At 47.6% G+C, this 14,846-nt stretch overlaps 1 protein-coding gene across 10 annotated transcripts in view; it reads left to right on the top strand.

Annotated features, from left to right (window-relative positions):
* AZIN2 (antizyme inhibitor 2) overlaps window positions 1–14,846 on the top strand; it is a 34,374-nt gene that overhangs the window by 5,658 nt on the left and 13,870 nt on the right. For 8 of the 10 annotated variants that reach the window (XM_060140649.1, XM_060140645.1, XM_060140643.1 and 5 more), the window contains 5 exons: window positions 6,410–6,582; window positions 7,555–7,710; window positions 8,503–8,668; window positions 9,897–10,059; window positions 11,219–11,331. In XM_060140649.1, the coding sequence (XP_059996632.1) occupies window positions 6,410–6,582; window positions 7,555–7,710; window positions 8,503–8,668; window positions 9,897–10,059; window positions 11,219–11,331 (771 nt within the window). Of the gene's footprint in view, window positions 1–6,369; window positions 6,583–7,554; window positions 7,711–8,502; window positions 8,669–9,896; window positions 10,060–11,218; window positions 11,332–14,846 lie in introns of all 10 variants that reach the window. The other 2 variants (XM_060140646.1, XM_060140647.1) reach the window with 2 other exon arrangements.

Raw genomic sequence — 14,846 nt, 5'->3', positions numbered from 1 at the left:
ATTTATTTATTTATTGGCTGCGTTTGGTATTCATTGCTGCGCGTGGGCTTTCTCTAGTTGTGGTGAGTGGGGCTACTCTTTGTTGCGGTGCGCGGGCTTCTCCTTGGGGTGGCTTCTCTTGTTGCGGAGCACGAGCTCTAGGAGCACAGGCTTCAGTAGTTGTGTTGCGTGGGCTGTAGAGCGCACGCTCAGTAGTTGTGATGCACTGCATGGGCTTAGTTGCTCCACGGCATGTGGGATCTTCCCAGACCAGGGCTCGAACCCGTGTCCCTTGTATTGGCAGGTGGATTCTTAACCACTGCGCCACCAGGGAAGTCCCTTACAGTAGCTTTAAGCTCAGCAGATTTTGGAGATGTGTCCATGTTGATGCTTTTAGACCTTATAGGGGACACTCCTTGGTCCTAGCTTTTGATCTCACCATGAAAAAGTGTGTGTGTGTGTGTGTGTGTGTGTGTGTGTGGTGGGAACACTTAAAGTGAGATCTACCCTCACAAATTTTTAAGTGTTTAATAAGGAATTGTTAAGTATAGGCAACATGTTGTACAGCACATCTCTACAACTGATTCCTCTTGCAGAACTGACACTTTATACCCATTGAGTAGTGACTCCCCATTTGAAACATTCTTTTTTTTTTAGTATTTTTTAAATTTTTAAAAAATTTTTATTTATTTTATTTTTGGCTGTGTTGGATCTTTGTTGCTGTGTACGGGCTTTCTCCAGTTGCAGAGAGCGGGGGCTACTCTTCGTTGCGGTGTGCGGGCTTCTCATTGTGGTGGCTTCTCTTGTTGTGGAGCACGGGCTCTAGGCACTCAGGCTCAGTAGTTGTGGTGCACGGGCTTAGTTGCTCTGCAGCATGTGGGATCTTCCCAGACCAGGGCTTGAACCCGTGTCCCCTGCATTGGCAGGCGGATTCTTAACCACTGCGCCACCAGGGAAGCCCTAAATTTAGTTTTTAAATTTATTTTTTATTGAAGTATAGTTGAATTACAATTTTGTGTTAATTACTGTTGAACAGCAAAGTGACTCAGTTATACATAATATATATTCTTTTTCATATTCTTTTCCATTATGTTTTATCACAAGATACTGAATAGAGTTCCTGTGCTATACAGCAGGACCTTGTTTATCCATTCTATATATACCAGTTTCCATCTGCTAATCCCAAACTCCCAATCCATCCCTCTCCCACCCCCCTCCCCCTTGGCAACCACCAGTCTATTCTCTATGTCCCTGATTCTATTTCTGTTTCATAGATAGGTTCATTTGTGTCATATTTTAGATTCCACATGTAAGTGATTATCATATGGCATTTGTCGTTCTCTTTCTGACTTACTTCACTTGGTATGATAATCTCTAGTTGCATCCGTTGAAACACATTCTTTTTTTTTTTTTTTTTCCGGTACGCGGGCCTCTCACTGTTGTGGCCTCTCCCGTTGCAGAGCACAGGCTCTGGACGTGCAGGCTCAGTGGCCGTGTCTCACGGGCCCAGCTGCTCCGTGGCATGTGGGATCTTCCCGGACCGGGGCACGAACCCATGTCCCGTGCATCGGCAGGCGGACTCTCAACCACTGCACCACCAGGGAAGCCCTGAAACACATTCTTTTTAAAAACACAGGCCTAGCCTAGGATATTGTGGGTTGGGTTCCAGACCACTACAGTAAAGTGAAGATCACAATAAAGTGAGTCACACAATTTTTTTGGTTTCCCGGCACATATAAAAGTTATGCTTACACTATACTGTAGTCTATTAAGTGTGCAATAGCATTATGTCTAAAAAAATACTTGAAGTAAAATGTACATACCTTAAGTAAAAAATATTTTCTTGCTAAAAAAAGCTGACCATCATCTGAGCCATCAGCGAGTCGTAATCATTTTGCTGGTGGAGGGTCTTGCCTCCATGTTGATGGCTGCCGACTGCTCAGGGCGGTGGTTGCTGAAGTGTGGGGTGGCAGTTTCTTAAGAGAAGACTCTTCCTTTCACTTGAATACCTAGAGGTCATTGTAGGGTTATTAACTGGCCTAATTTCAATATGGTTGGGTTGTTGTATGTCAGGGAATAGGGAGGCCCAAAGAGCGGGAGGGAGATGGGGAATGGCTGAGGGGTGGAGCAGTCAGAACAGACATTTATCCATTAAGTTCACGGTATGGGCATATGGGCGTGGTTCGTGGCACCCCAAAACAACGACAATAGTAACATCAAAGATCACTGATCACAGATCACCAAAACAAATACAGTAACACTGAAAACATCTGAAATATCACAAGAATTACCAAAATGTGACACAGAGACATGAAGTGAGCAAACACTGCTGGAAAAATGGTGCCAATAGACTTGCTTGTTGCAGGGTTGCCACAAACCTTCAATTTGTAAACATCACAATATCTGCAAAGCACAAGAGAGTGAGGCGAAATACAATGAGGTATGCTTGTACTCAACAACACGTGCTCTTGGTTTTAAAGACTTTAGAAACATATCCAGTGAAAGTGGACGCTGCTGGGAGCCTGCTCCACCCTCCTGGGGTGCCTCTGACAGTGGAGAGGTCTCCTTCTGCACAGATGTGAATTGCAAGACAGGGTTTGCTTTGACAGGAATGGCATAAGAACCTCTGCGTTGTTCTCTCTTCTGGGGACGCTCTCTCCTCCCCTCGGTCCTGTACCGGCTCTTCCTGCTCTCTAGCTGGGAGAGCTCCTCTGGATTCTGGCTCAGGCTCCCTTCTCTTATAAACTCTCTGTCTTCGTAGGGGATTTCATCTCCTCCCATGGCTTCAAATACCCCTAATATGCCACCACCTCCCCTGTTTTGATCTCCAGCCCAGACCCTGTGTATCCAGGTGCTGACTTGTTGCCACAGGATGCCTGGAACCCAGTGTGTTCAAATGCACTCGTGATCTTCCCCTCGAGAGGGGCCCCTGGGTCTGCTGGGCGAGGAGTCCCCCCCCAGACATCTAACCCCACATCCCCACGTGCAGTCCCTCACCAAGCTTGCCAGCCATGCCTACAGATGTCACCACCCCCCTTTCTCTGCAGCCTGTCCTGTTTCCCAGGGAGGTTGTGACTGTCTCCCAGAATTCTCCTAGGCCCTTCCTTGGTCCATTTTCACACGGTAGCCAGAGTGATATGCATTTAGACCTTGCATTCAAAATGCCCATCTGATCATGTCCTTTTCCCTCTTGAGACCCCTCAAACTGTTTCCCACCACTGGCAGGGTCAGATATAAATCACATCAGCCTTCTTGGTCTCCCTGTTGGCTCTGCCTGCATCCCTCCAAGCTCATCGTCCCCCACCGTGGTCACCCTGCCCAGGCCACCCCAGCGTTCTCTGTTCCTCCCTCAGGCTGAGTACATTCTTGCCTCAGAATCTCTGCACAGGCCACTTCTACCAGAAACATTCTTTCCTTCCCTTTCAGCCTGGCCCAGGCCTCCTATGGGGCTCAGCTTAAATTTCTTTTTTTTTTTTTAAATTGAAGTATAGTTGATTTACAGTACTGTGTTAGCTTCAGGTGTACAGCAAAGTGGTTCAGTTATACATATATATGTATATATTATATTCTTTTTTTAATTCTTTTCTATTATAGTTTATTATAAGATACTGAATATAGTTCCCTGTGCTATACAGTAAATCCTTGTTGTTTACCTGTTTTATATGCAGAAGTATGCATCTGTCAATCCCATACTCCCAGTTTATTCCTCCCTCCCTTCCTTCCCCTTTGGAAGCCATAAGTTTGTTTTCTATTTCTGTGAGTCTGTTTCTGTTTTGTAAATAAACTCATTTGTATCATATTTTAGATTCTACATATAAGTGATATCATATGGTATTTGTCTTTCTCTGACTTATTTCACTTAGTATGATAATCTCTAGGTCCATCCACGTTGCTGCAAATGAAAGACTTTCATTTTTTATGGCTGAGTAATATTCCATTGTGTGTGTGTGTTTGTATATATATATATATACACACCACATCTTCTTTATCCATTCATCTGTTGATAGGCACTTAGGTTGCTTCCGTGTCTTGGCTATTGTAATGGTGCTGCTATGAACATTGGGGTACATGTATCTTTTCAAATTAGAGCTTTTGTCCTTTCCAGATATATGCCCAGGAGTGAGATTGCTAGATCATATGGTGACTCTATTTCCAGTTTGTTAAGGAACCTCCATACTGTTTTCCGTAGTGGCTGCACCAATTTACATTCCCAGCAACAGTGTAGGAGGGTTCCGTTTTCTCCACACCTCCTCCTCAGCTTAAATTTCTGACCTTCAGAAAACTGTCCGTCACCCCCTCACATCCAGGTTTCCCTATCCCACATTCTCTAGTATCCCGTACTTTTTCTCCCTGGCTCTTATCCATTTGTAATCCTATTATTATTCAGTGTTCATTCATTCCTCCCCTTCTTTCCCATCTGCCTGAAACCTCCACAGGGTCAGAGACCCTGTCTGCTTTACTCACCACTTGTTTTCATTAGCACCTGTCTCAAAGCCTGGCAACTCAGTAGATGCTCGAGATACACTTGCCAATTCAACATCAAGGTGTCTTCTCCACTGAAGTGCTGTGGTTAAGAGCTGGTGTGCTAAAGTCGGACGGTCCTGGGTTAGAATTATGGCAGTGCCACTTGTAAGCCGTGTGACTTTGGACAAGTCACTTAAGGCCTCTCTGAGCCTCTGTTTCCTGCCTCATAAGATTAATATGGCGATGAAATGAGAATGTCTATAAAATATTTAATGCAATGGCTGGCATACAGTAATCCTTTAATGAATGACAATGGTTATTATTTAAATAATTTTAATCAAAGCTAAACCACAGGTCCCCAAAGTGTTACCATTGCTGCTTCCTCTCACCTCTTGGGTGAAGCAGGGAGCGAAACCACATTTTCATAACTGCTCAGACGTGGGGTCTTTGGAAGCAAGCTGTGATGACAGCAGTTCCAGCTCTGGAGGTGGACCTTTGTGTCTCCCTCTGCTACTCACTGGCTGTGTCACCAAGGCAAGTGGGTTTCTTTGAACTCAATTTGTCCTCTGTAAAATGTGGCCGATAAATATTTCATAGGATAGTTATAGGCATTGCATGAGATAATGCACATAAATACCTCGTGCTGAAAAGTTGCTACATTAAAATTACAGTCTTGTTACAAACTTGGGATGGCTGAAGATGGCCCTGTGTCTCCTACCGTGCTTCCAAACTGACACCTTCTTAATCATGGAGGGTCAGGCTTGAATTTGAAAGTTGGTTCTGCCTCCTACTTGCTCCATAGCCTCTCTGAGCATGTTTCCTTCTCTATAGAATGGAGCTAATACCATCTGGTGGTGTATTGTAAGGAGTAAATAAAAGAGTGAGTCTAAAGCAAGGGTTGGAGACTTCCCTGGCGGTCCAGTGGCTAGGACCCTGTGCTTCCACTGCAGGGGGCACGGGTTTGATCCCTGGTCGGGGAGCTAAGATCCCGCAAGGTGTGCGGCGAGGCCAAATAAATAAAAATACATACATACACACATAAATAAGTAAAGCAAGGGTTGGCAAACAATGGATGGTGGGACTTGTAGAGTTTTATTGGACCACAGCCATGCTCATTCACTTATGCATTACCTGTGGCTGCTTTGGTGCTACAAAGACATTTGAGTAGTTGTACAGAAACTATACGGCCCACAAAGCCTAAAATATTTACTCTCTGGCCCTTCATGGAAAACGTTTGCCAACACCTGATGTAAAGCCTCTCATTCAGTGCCTGCTTGTGGTAGGTGCTGTGAGCACGGTTGCTTTCGACATCATCATCATCATCGTCTGGATCATTAATGCAGCAATCAGGTGGAGGAAGAGGTGAGGAAGAGGAGGCCCTGTGGGGGAGGGCCTTGCTGGAGCCGCCCAGCACCATGCCATGCACAGAGCAGGTGTCTGGATGTTGGATGTCCTGTGTCAAAAAGACGATTTGGTCTGGTGAACTTTCTAATACATCAAGTGATAGTCTCTACACATTTAAATCTGCCAGGAAAATGTGTCAGAAACCTGTTTTCAGGGCTACCATGAATCTGTAGAGTGCCTTTGTGTGAATTAGAAAATGTATCCCTTCCTTAAGACACTTAATTGTTGTAAATAAATATACTGATTTTGTTAGAGCAAGATGCTTTACTGTTAGGAAGTCATAATAAACATACAAATCTACCATGTATTCTCTGAACGGGACCCCTCCCTCCCTAGGATTGTGCAGTAAACCACCCACACAGCTGTACACGGCAGCCCTGCCTGTCAGTCGTGAACCAGCGTGCGTACTGGTTTTTGTATACCTGTTGTCTAAAAGTGAGGCCCACTTTTTATGGACCTCCCCAGGCACAGCTATGACTTTTCCCCTCATCTGTGCTTCCTTGGCCTCCGTGGGCCCAGCAGGCTCTGGTGCTTCCTCACCACCACCTTTGGGATCCCACAGGCAGAGATGGAGTTGGTCCAGCATATTGGTGTCCCCGCCAGTAAGATCATCTACGCCAACCCCTGTAAGCAAATCGCACACATCAAGTATGCTGCCAAGCATGGCGTCCGACTGCTGAGCTTTGACAACGAGATGGAGCTGGCAAAGGTGGCAAAAAGCCACCCCAGTGCCAAGTAAGCTGAGAAGCACTCATGGGGGAGGCTGGGCTGCGTGTGAGGGCAGAGGGAGTGGGAGGAATGGGGCCGGGGCTGAGGACCCTGCCTTGGACCCGGCCAGAGTCACAGGAGGTTGGGGCAGGCACTCCTGGACTGGACCCAGGATGCAGAGCCTGAGTAGGACAGAGGTAGAAATGATGGATTAGAGGCCAGGCAGAGCAAAGCCCACGGTACTACGGAGGTCAAAGTCACGGCAGAGGAAGCAAGAGGGGGTGGTGGTTTCACAGAGGAGGTGGCATTTAAGGAGGGCCTTGAGGGGTGACCAGCATCTGGGGAGGGCATAAACAGGGTGTCAGAGTGAACTGCGTGAGCAAACGCATGGAGGCCAGAAGCAGCATGGGGCATTTGAGGGATAAGCAGAAATTTGATGTGGCTGGAACATACCATGTGCAAGGGGGGAAGGAGAAGTGAATGATGCTTGTCACAGGGCAGGGACCCCAATGCACGTGGGCTTTGGGAGGGGTCAGGGCTGGACATCTTGCTCAGGCTGTGCCTCTCACCTGGTCACTGGACACCCTGGGGAGCCAGGTGGCGGGCCACTCTAGTTCACCCAAAGCAGCTTCCATTTTGTCTGTTTTACATATTGGGGATATCGGGGTTCTCAATAAGACTGTGTTTAAAAAATGGTCCCCCTGATACAAGAGAAGTTGGAAAAGCCTGGCTGGTGTTAAGGCTGATTCGGAGAAGTGGGGCTGCCCAGAGGAGAACTGGTGAGGTTGGGACCAGGGCAGGGGCCCCAGGGAAGGGCCCAGGGACATTGAGGGAATGGACTGGACAGGACTCAGAGGCTGACTGGCTGTGCAGGGAGAGGAAGGGGTCCAGGGGCTTGTGGGGTTGGGTAGCTCTGAGCCATGAGGGTTCACGCCTCTTGACTTAGAGAAGGCTTGGTCGGGGGTGGGGTGGGGGGGTGAGGCATGGCGCCCCCTGCAGAGGTGCTGCGTGTCTCCTCAGGATGGTTCTGTGCATTGCCACCGATGACTCCCACTCCCGGAGCCGCCTGAGCCTCAAGTTCGGAGTGTCGCTGAAATCCTGCAGACAACTGCTTGAAGATGCCAAGAGGAACCACGTAGAGGTGGTGGGTGTGAGGTGAGTGCCCAGAAGCCCCGCCATCACCACCCACGCCCACTGCCCACTGCCTGTTTTCCCAGGACTTAATCAACTCTGTGTGAGACCTCCCTCAGGGTCTCCAAGGAGGGCCTGTCCCTGGGCCTAGAATTCTACCATTTGAGAGCTTCCTCCCTTTGGAAAGAAGTTTTGGAGTGTCCCACTGCCCCAACCCCACAGTCTGCAGAAGGTCCTGTCCCAGGAGGTTCCAGGAGGGACCTGGCTTTGCAGGAGTTTTCCCAGCCTGAGGCCAAAGGTCATCCTGGCACACCTTGGCTGTGCCTCTTTTCTGGTAGGGGATATGGAAGAAGCAAGAACTATGACCTAACAATATAGCTTTCCTTTTTTTTGGACTTAGGATGGCCAGGCACTCTGCTAAATGCTTCATGGACACTATCCCATAACTGTGGGATCTTATCCCCACTTTATAGATGGGGAAACTGAAGCACAGCTTGTCAGACTGCTGAGTGAGATGTACATCAGATCTGGCTGAATCTGGGGCCCTAGCCCTCACCCCAGAAGGCTCAGCCCCAGGGGTAGCATGGAGGGATGGGGGGGCGCCAAGTGCCAAGGGACCTTGGATCCAGTCTCCTGTCCACTCCTCACTTGCCACATGGCCCTTGGCAGCCCATTTAACCTGTTATGCCCACAGTCACTACATCTGGAAAATGGGCACAGCATCCAGTGTGCTCGGCCAAGGTTGCTCCTGGCTGGGACTGAGGTGGTGGTACTTGGGCGCCTGTGTGTAAGCCGAGGCTCTTCCTCCCTTCCCAGTTTTCACATTGGCAGTGGCTGTCCTGACCCTCAGGCCTACGCTCGGTCCATCGCAGACGCCCGGCTGGTGTTTGAAATGGGTGCTGAGCTGGGCCACAGGATGCACATCCTGGACCTTGGCGGCGGCTTCCCTGGAGTGGAGGGGGCCAAAGTGAGATTCGAAGAGGTAACCCTGGGATCGCAAGTGTCACACTGGGCTTGGTGGGGGTGGGGGTGGGGATGGGGATGGGGGCAGGGAGGGTTATAATGATCCCAGGAAGCTCACTGTGAGTGGGTCCCATGTGCTACGTGCTGTGCTTAGTGCTTTACCTGGATTATTTTATTATTAACCCTGTGTTACAGCTGAGCAAACTGAGGCTCGCAGACGTTAACTTCACTTCCTGAGTCCATGGAAGAGCTGGCTGCGCACCCAGCTCTGCCTGACTCCGTCCATGCACCTATTTGAGGCTTAACCAGGCCATATTTGCATAAGTCATAAGGCTTTCTGAGGGTCTGGGTGTGCCCTGTTCACCCTCCGGCGGACTGATGAGAAGTCAAGTGGGCAGGGGAAGGAAAAGCCAACCTTCTGTCCACTCCTAGTCCGTCTGTCTCCTTCCCATCTGGAAGGTGAAATCAGGAAAAACGTGTCATTGCAATCCCAACTTGAACCACTAGGTGTCGCTTTTTCTTAGTAAGTGCCTGGTCCTGGAATATTCACATCTTGGAACTGAATTTAAGAAAATAATACGTGATGGACACTAAGAATTAGCTTCAAAGATGAGCATTGCAGCATTCTTCATAACAGAAGTCCAGTGGACTTCCTTGGTCCCTATAGCACTCATGGATTGGTTAAATTATGGTATATTCTTATGGTGAAAACATTTACACACATGGGGAGGTCATTCAGCTTATTGAGTGAAACAGTTTATAAAAACATATATACTTATAGCCCTATTGTGTTTATAATAAAAAAATCAGGTTTTTAGGTTTGTATAAAAAGGAATTAAAGGAGCTACTCCAAAAAGTTAACACTGATTAGGTTAATCTGGGTAATAGAATTAGGGGTGACTTTGACCTTCTTTTTCCTTCTCTGTAGTTTCTATTAAAAAAATGTGTTATTTAGCATATTGGTTATTTAGGAAAGAAAAATCCACGTCAGGGCTTCTGGAATCTGAGTACCAAGTCTTAGATTAAGAGTGTCTTTTCCCATTGTAGGGTCATTGAAGGGTGATTTACACAAGTGTGAGGGTCTTGACCCAACTCTGTCTCTGCCTACCTTCTTGTCCAGCTGTCCGTGGTTACCAGCTGGGGTAACCTGAAATCAAAGAAGCTTTCAAGAAATAGACTTGGAGCTGCAGCAAGTCTTCAGCATAAACCCCACATTTCAAACATGTAATTGTCCCCCATCCTCTCAGATTTCTTCTGTGGTCAACTCAGCCTTGGACCTGTACTTCCCGGAGGGCTGTGGTGTGGACATCCTTGCCAAGCTGGGGCGCTACTATGTGACCTCGGCCTTCACCTTGGCAGTCAGCATCATCGCCAAGAAGGAGGTTCTTCTGGAACAGCCTGGCAGGGAGGGTAGGTGCCAGGTGGGCAGCGGAGCCCCATTCTTCCCTAAAGCCAGGGACAGTGGCTGGCTGAGCCGGGTCTGTTTTTAAGGGGTGGGGGAAGCTGGAAAATGGGTCCTTGCTTTAGGGAAGTTTACAATCAAGTATTCTCACCCCAAGACACTCTTTAGCATCTTTTTTTTCCTATGCATGTTTATATTTTATGAAGATTGAGATCAAAGCAACCTTAGGGAGAATAGATGCTTTATTAACCCTATTGTACAAATGAAGAAATTGAGAACCAGAGAGAATACAAGTGAATTGCTTAATTGCTAGTAAGTGGTAAAGCCTGCATTTCACCCCTTGTTTGTCTTCTCTCCAAAGTACAGGCTCTTACTCACCCTACTGCTTCTCACAACATATTGAAAGTAATTAATGACAACTTATATTTGTCTAAGCCCACTTTGTAGACAACAGAATGTAGGCATGGAGAGGTTGAGTCACTAGCCCAAGGTCACACAGCTGATAAGGGGCAGTGCCAGGATTCAAGTCCAGGCTGGGCTGACTCAAGGCTCCTCTGTCCACACTGCCAACATCAGCGCTCTTCCCTGACCTTCCAGATAGATCAGTCGCCCCAGCAGCCTCTTGAGTGAGAGGTCTGACTCTGATCTTGGGGCTTTTTTCTCTGCTCTGGGACCCCCAGGCACGAGAGCCTGAGGTCAGTGTGCTCTTCCTCGGAGAGGGGTGGTGGGCTCCAGGTGGAAGGTCTTCTGTGTGTGTGTGTGTAGGGATGGAATTCTGGCCTCCTTTACACATCTGGGGGATTGTACTTTCTAGTCCAGCCGGGAGACCTGGCTTCTCATTCCAGCTCATGCGCTGCCCCATCGTGTGCCTCTGAGCAGGTGGCTTAACCTCTTGGGGTCTTGAGTTTGGGTGGGCTGCTCTTCTGCCTTTGCTGGGGCATTGAGGGGCTCAGATGCAGTCGGGGAGTTTGTCCTGGGCAGGGTTGCTCAGCTGCAAGGTGTTTCCAACACAGTAGTGAACCTCCTCTCACAGGAGGAGACTGGCCACCTCATAGCTGAGGAAGGGGCAGCCCTCTTGCTTCAGTAGCTTGTCCCCTTGCTGAGCCTGCCACAGTTCCAACCCCTCATGTGCTGCTTGTGCTGCCCCGCCCCCTCCCCTCCCTGCAGAGGAAAACGGTTCCGCCCCCAAGACCATCCTGTACCAACTCAGTGAGGGCGAGTATGGAATCTTCAACTCAGTCCTGTTTGACAACACCTGCCCTACCCCCATCCTGCAGAAGGTGAGCCTACCCCACTGGGCCTGTTTTCAATTGGGTGGGTGCATTTAGATAACATTTGTGTGTGTGTATTGTTATCTAATTTAAAAAAACTAAAACATTCATTGTGGAAAACAGACAATAGGAATAAAGAACGTTATCACCCATAATTCCACCACAGAGACTCTTTGAACATTAGATTTCTTTTCAATCTTTTAAAAAATGTATTATACTTTTTTCCCATAAAGTTGGGATCATATCAATTTGTAACCTGATTTTTTTCCCACTTAATATGGGGTGTAGCTCTTTGCATGCCATTAACCAATCTTTGACAACACGCCTCTTGATGACTACATAATATTTTAGCCAATCTAACTCTAGTGATTGTCCATTTGGTTTCCTGATTTTGAGCTTTGTGGGTCTATCTTGACATCCATCTCTGATCACTGCTCTGGGATAAATTCCTAGAAGTAAAAATTCATCTTTAATGAGTTTTCCATGTTAACGAGGGAATAGGAATAGACAGAACATTCCTTCTAGCCTCTGCAGAATCCAGCCCAGGGCCTCTGGCAGCTTTAGCGGGCCTTGTTAAGAGGGGAAAGGAAATCAGACGCACTTGTAAGATTTTCGCATCTCCAGGCCTTTGTGTGGTCTTGCTTTGGGAAGGAAACTTAAGTGCCTAACTAGTACCTAGACCATCGTGAGCTTTCAATGTGTTTTTGTTTTTCTTTTCGTTTCCATGCTGACTAGTTTTTCCAGAGGCAATCAGATGTTAGCTCCTCTTTGTAGCTCTTCCTGCCCCTCCTCTACGGCTGGCAGAGGGAGCCCCTCTCTCCTCCAGGCGCCCCTACCCCACCCACGACTTGATGGATATTCATTCCATAGCTACCTTGTCTGAGTAAGCCTTCCCGACGACGACGTGCTCAGGAATTTAGTTTTCTACGGTGATGCACTAGCATTCCCTGCATTCCTGTGGTCTCCCACATCCTACCACACAGAGGAAGCACCAGGCCTAGGCCAGCCAAGCCCCAGGCTACACAGCAGGCAGCAGCTGCTTCCCAGTTACTCTCCCTTCCAGTCGCCCTCCCAGTCCCGGTTCCGCTCCCTTCTTTCTGTTGCAGGCGGTCCCTGGCCCACTCCCCATTCCCTTCATCAGCTCCTCAGACGAGCAGGCAGGGCTGTAGTCCCAGCCCAGCCCCATACCTGCTCCAGGAGCTCTGGCTGACCAGCCTCTAGTTGGTGTTCCTGACTTGCGCACCAGGATGGTACTGACCCTCTCGGTGGTCTGTGCTGCTCCTCCTCTGGTGGGTGCTGAGGTTTCTTCTTCAGGCTGTCAACCGCTTAGGAGTCCTGCCACGTGACCATACCCAGGGTGGGGCCCCGCGGTGTTGCCCGCGGTGTGGCCGTGGAGACAGACACCGTGTAGGTGACAGCACACATAGTCAGTTAGCTACAGTTGTGCTGGGAGTGTGTCAGAGGGACCCAGCCTGGCCAGGGGTATCTGCACTTTCTTCCCCAAGGACGGTGCCCCTCACTAGCCAGGATGGCAGCTTTGTACCCTGCTCTTCATGCCCAGGCACTTTGTTTTTGGACCTCAGGGAGAAAAACTCATATTAAACATAATCCTTGGTTCAGGGTTTTCTTCTCATCATTGGAATATGCATGGCTCCTTTTTGTTTCTTTTCTTTTCTTTTTTAAAAATTCAACAAATATTTGAGTACCCTCCACATGCAAGGCATTGTGCCGAGGTCTGCAGAAGACAGCAGGTGAGGAATAATTGCCTGTGTCTTTGAAATACAATCCTGCTGGGCAGAAACGTGTGTGTGTGTGTGTGTGTGTGTGTGTGTGTGTGAGAGAGAGAGAGAGAGAGAGAGAGAGAGAGGGAGAGAGTGAGAGGGAGAGAGAGAGAGAGAGAGAGAGAGAGAGTAGTACACAAACTACAACAGTGTCATGAGAAAAGTACAAAAACTACAGAACAAATGTTATTGAACTTTTTTCAAAAATATTTTAGTAGTTGTCACTAAAAGATAAGGACTTAAAAAAAGAACACAGTAACATCACCAAACTAACAAATGAGCAGTTCCATAGTATCCCCTGTCGTCTAGTTAGTGTTCAGATCTCCCCTCATAAATGGTTTATATAGTTGATTTTACAGGTGAGAAAACTGAGGCATAGGGTGGTGAAGCAACTGACTCAAAACTCACACAGTTGATAAAGGAATAAACTGTAGACCGTTGGGGGCAGAGTTCCTGTCTTATTCATCTTTGATTACCTGTCTGCTGCCAAAGAACAAGCTCTTGACTATTGATACTTTCCTATAAAATGATGGCCTCTCTATAAAATCACCGCCTCCTTGTAAAATCTCGCCACTGTTGGGCATTTGGGCATTGCTAATTTTTGTTTATTCTTATTCATGTTTCTATGAGTACTCCCTCTGCCTAGAATGCTCTTTGTTAGTCTCTTTGTATGCTGGCTCAATGCACATGCTTAAAGTATATTCCCTTTTAAAAACTATTTTCTTTTCTTTTTTTATACAGCTTTATTGGAGTATAATTGCTTCACAATGCTGTGTTAGTTTCTGTTGTACAATAAAGTGAATCAGCCATATGCATACATATATCCCCATATCCCCTCCCCCTTGAGCTTCCCTCCCACTCTCCCTATCCCACCCCTCTAGGTCGTTGCAAAGCACTGAGCTGATCTTCCTGTGCTATGCGGCTGCTTCCCACTAGCCATCCATTTAACACTTGGTAGTGTATATATGTCTATGCTTCTCTCACTTTGCCCCAGCTTCCCCCTCCCCCACCCCCGTCTCTGGAATAGGACTACCGGGTAAAATGATTTGAGCATTTTTATGCCTCTTGATACATATTGTCAGATTATTTTCCTCAAAGCTTGGACCAATATTTATTGTTACCATTTGTACCATTTCACAATAAGCTCACCAGCATTATGTGCTGTGACCATTTTCTTTTTATTTAAAAAATTAAAAAAGTTTTTGGCTGTGTTGGGTCTTTGTGGCCGTGCGGGCTTTCTCTAGTTGCAGCGAGCGGGGGCTGCTCTTCGTTGCGGTGCCCGGGCTTCTCATTGCAGTGGCTTCTCTTGTTGTGGAGCACGGGCTCTAGGCGCGCAGGCTTCAGTAGTTGCAGCACTTGGGCTCAGTAGTTGCAGCGCGTGGGCTCTAGGGCACGCGGGCTTCAGTAGTTGTGGCACGTGGGCTCGGTAGCTGTGGCTTGTGGGCTCTAGAGCGCAGGCTCAGTAGTTGTTGTGCACGGATTTGGTTGCTTCATGGCATGTGAGATCTTCCCGGACCAGGGATCAAACCCGAGTCCCCTGCATTGGCAGGCGGATTCTTAAGCACTGCGCCACCAGGGAAGTCCATGACCTTTTTCTTGTTGGCTAATTTATCTGAAATGGTATACCTCAATATTTCTTTCATTCTTGTTTCTTTGACAAGGATAAAACTTTTTTTTTTTTGGTTTATTTTATTTCCTTTGATGTCAATGTCTTTTTTTTTTTAAGTGATCCTTTTTTTAAAA

The sequence above is a fragment of the Lagenorhynchus albirostris genome, chromosome 2 (genome assembly GCF_949774975.1).
Source record: "Lagenorhynchus albirostris chromosome 2, mLagAlb1.1, whole genome shotgun sequence".
Classification (NCBI taxonomy): Eukaryota; Metazoa; Chordata; class Mammalia; order Artiodactyla; family Delphinidae; genus Lagenorhynchus; species Lagenorhynchus albirostris.
The sequence above is the reverse complement of the archived record's forward strand: the minus strand, read 5'-3'. Positions and strand labels throughout refer to the sequence as shown.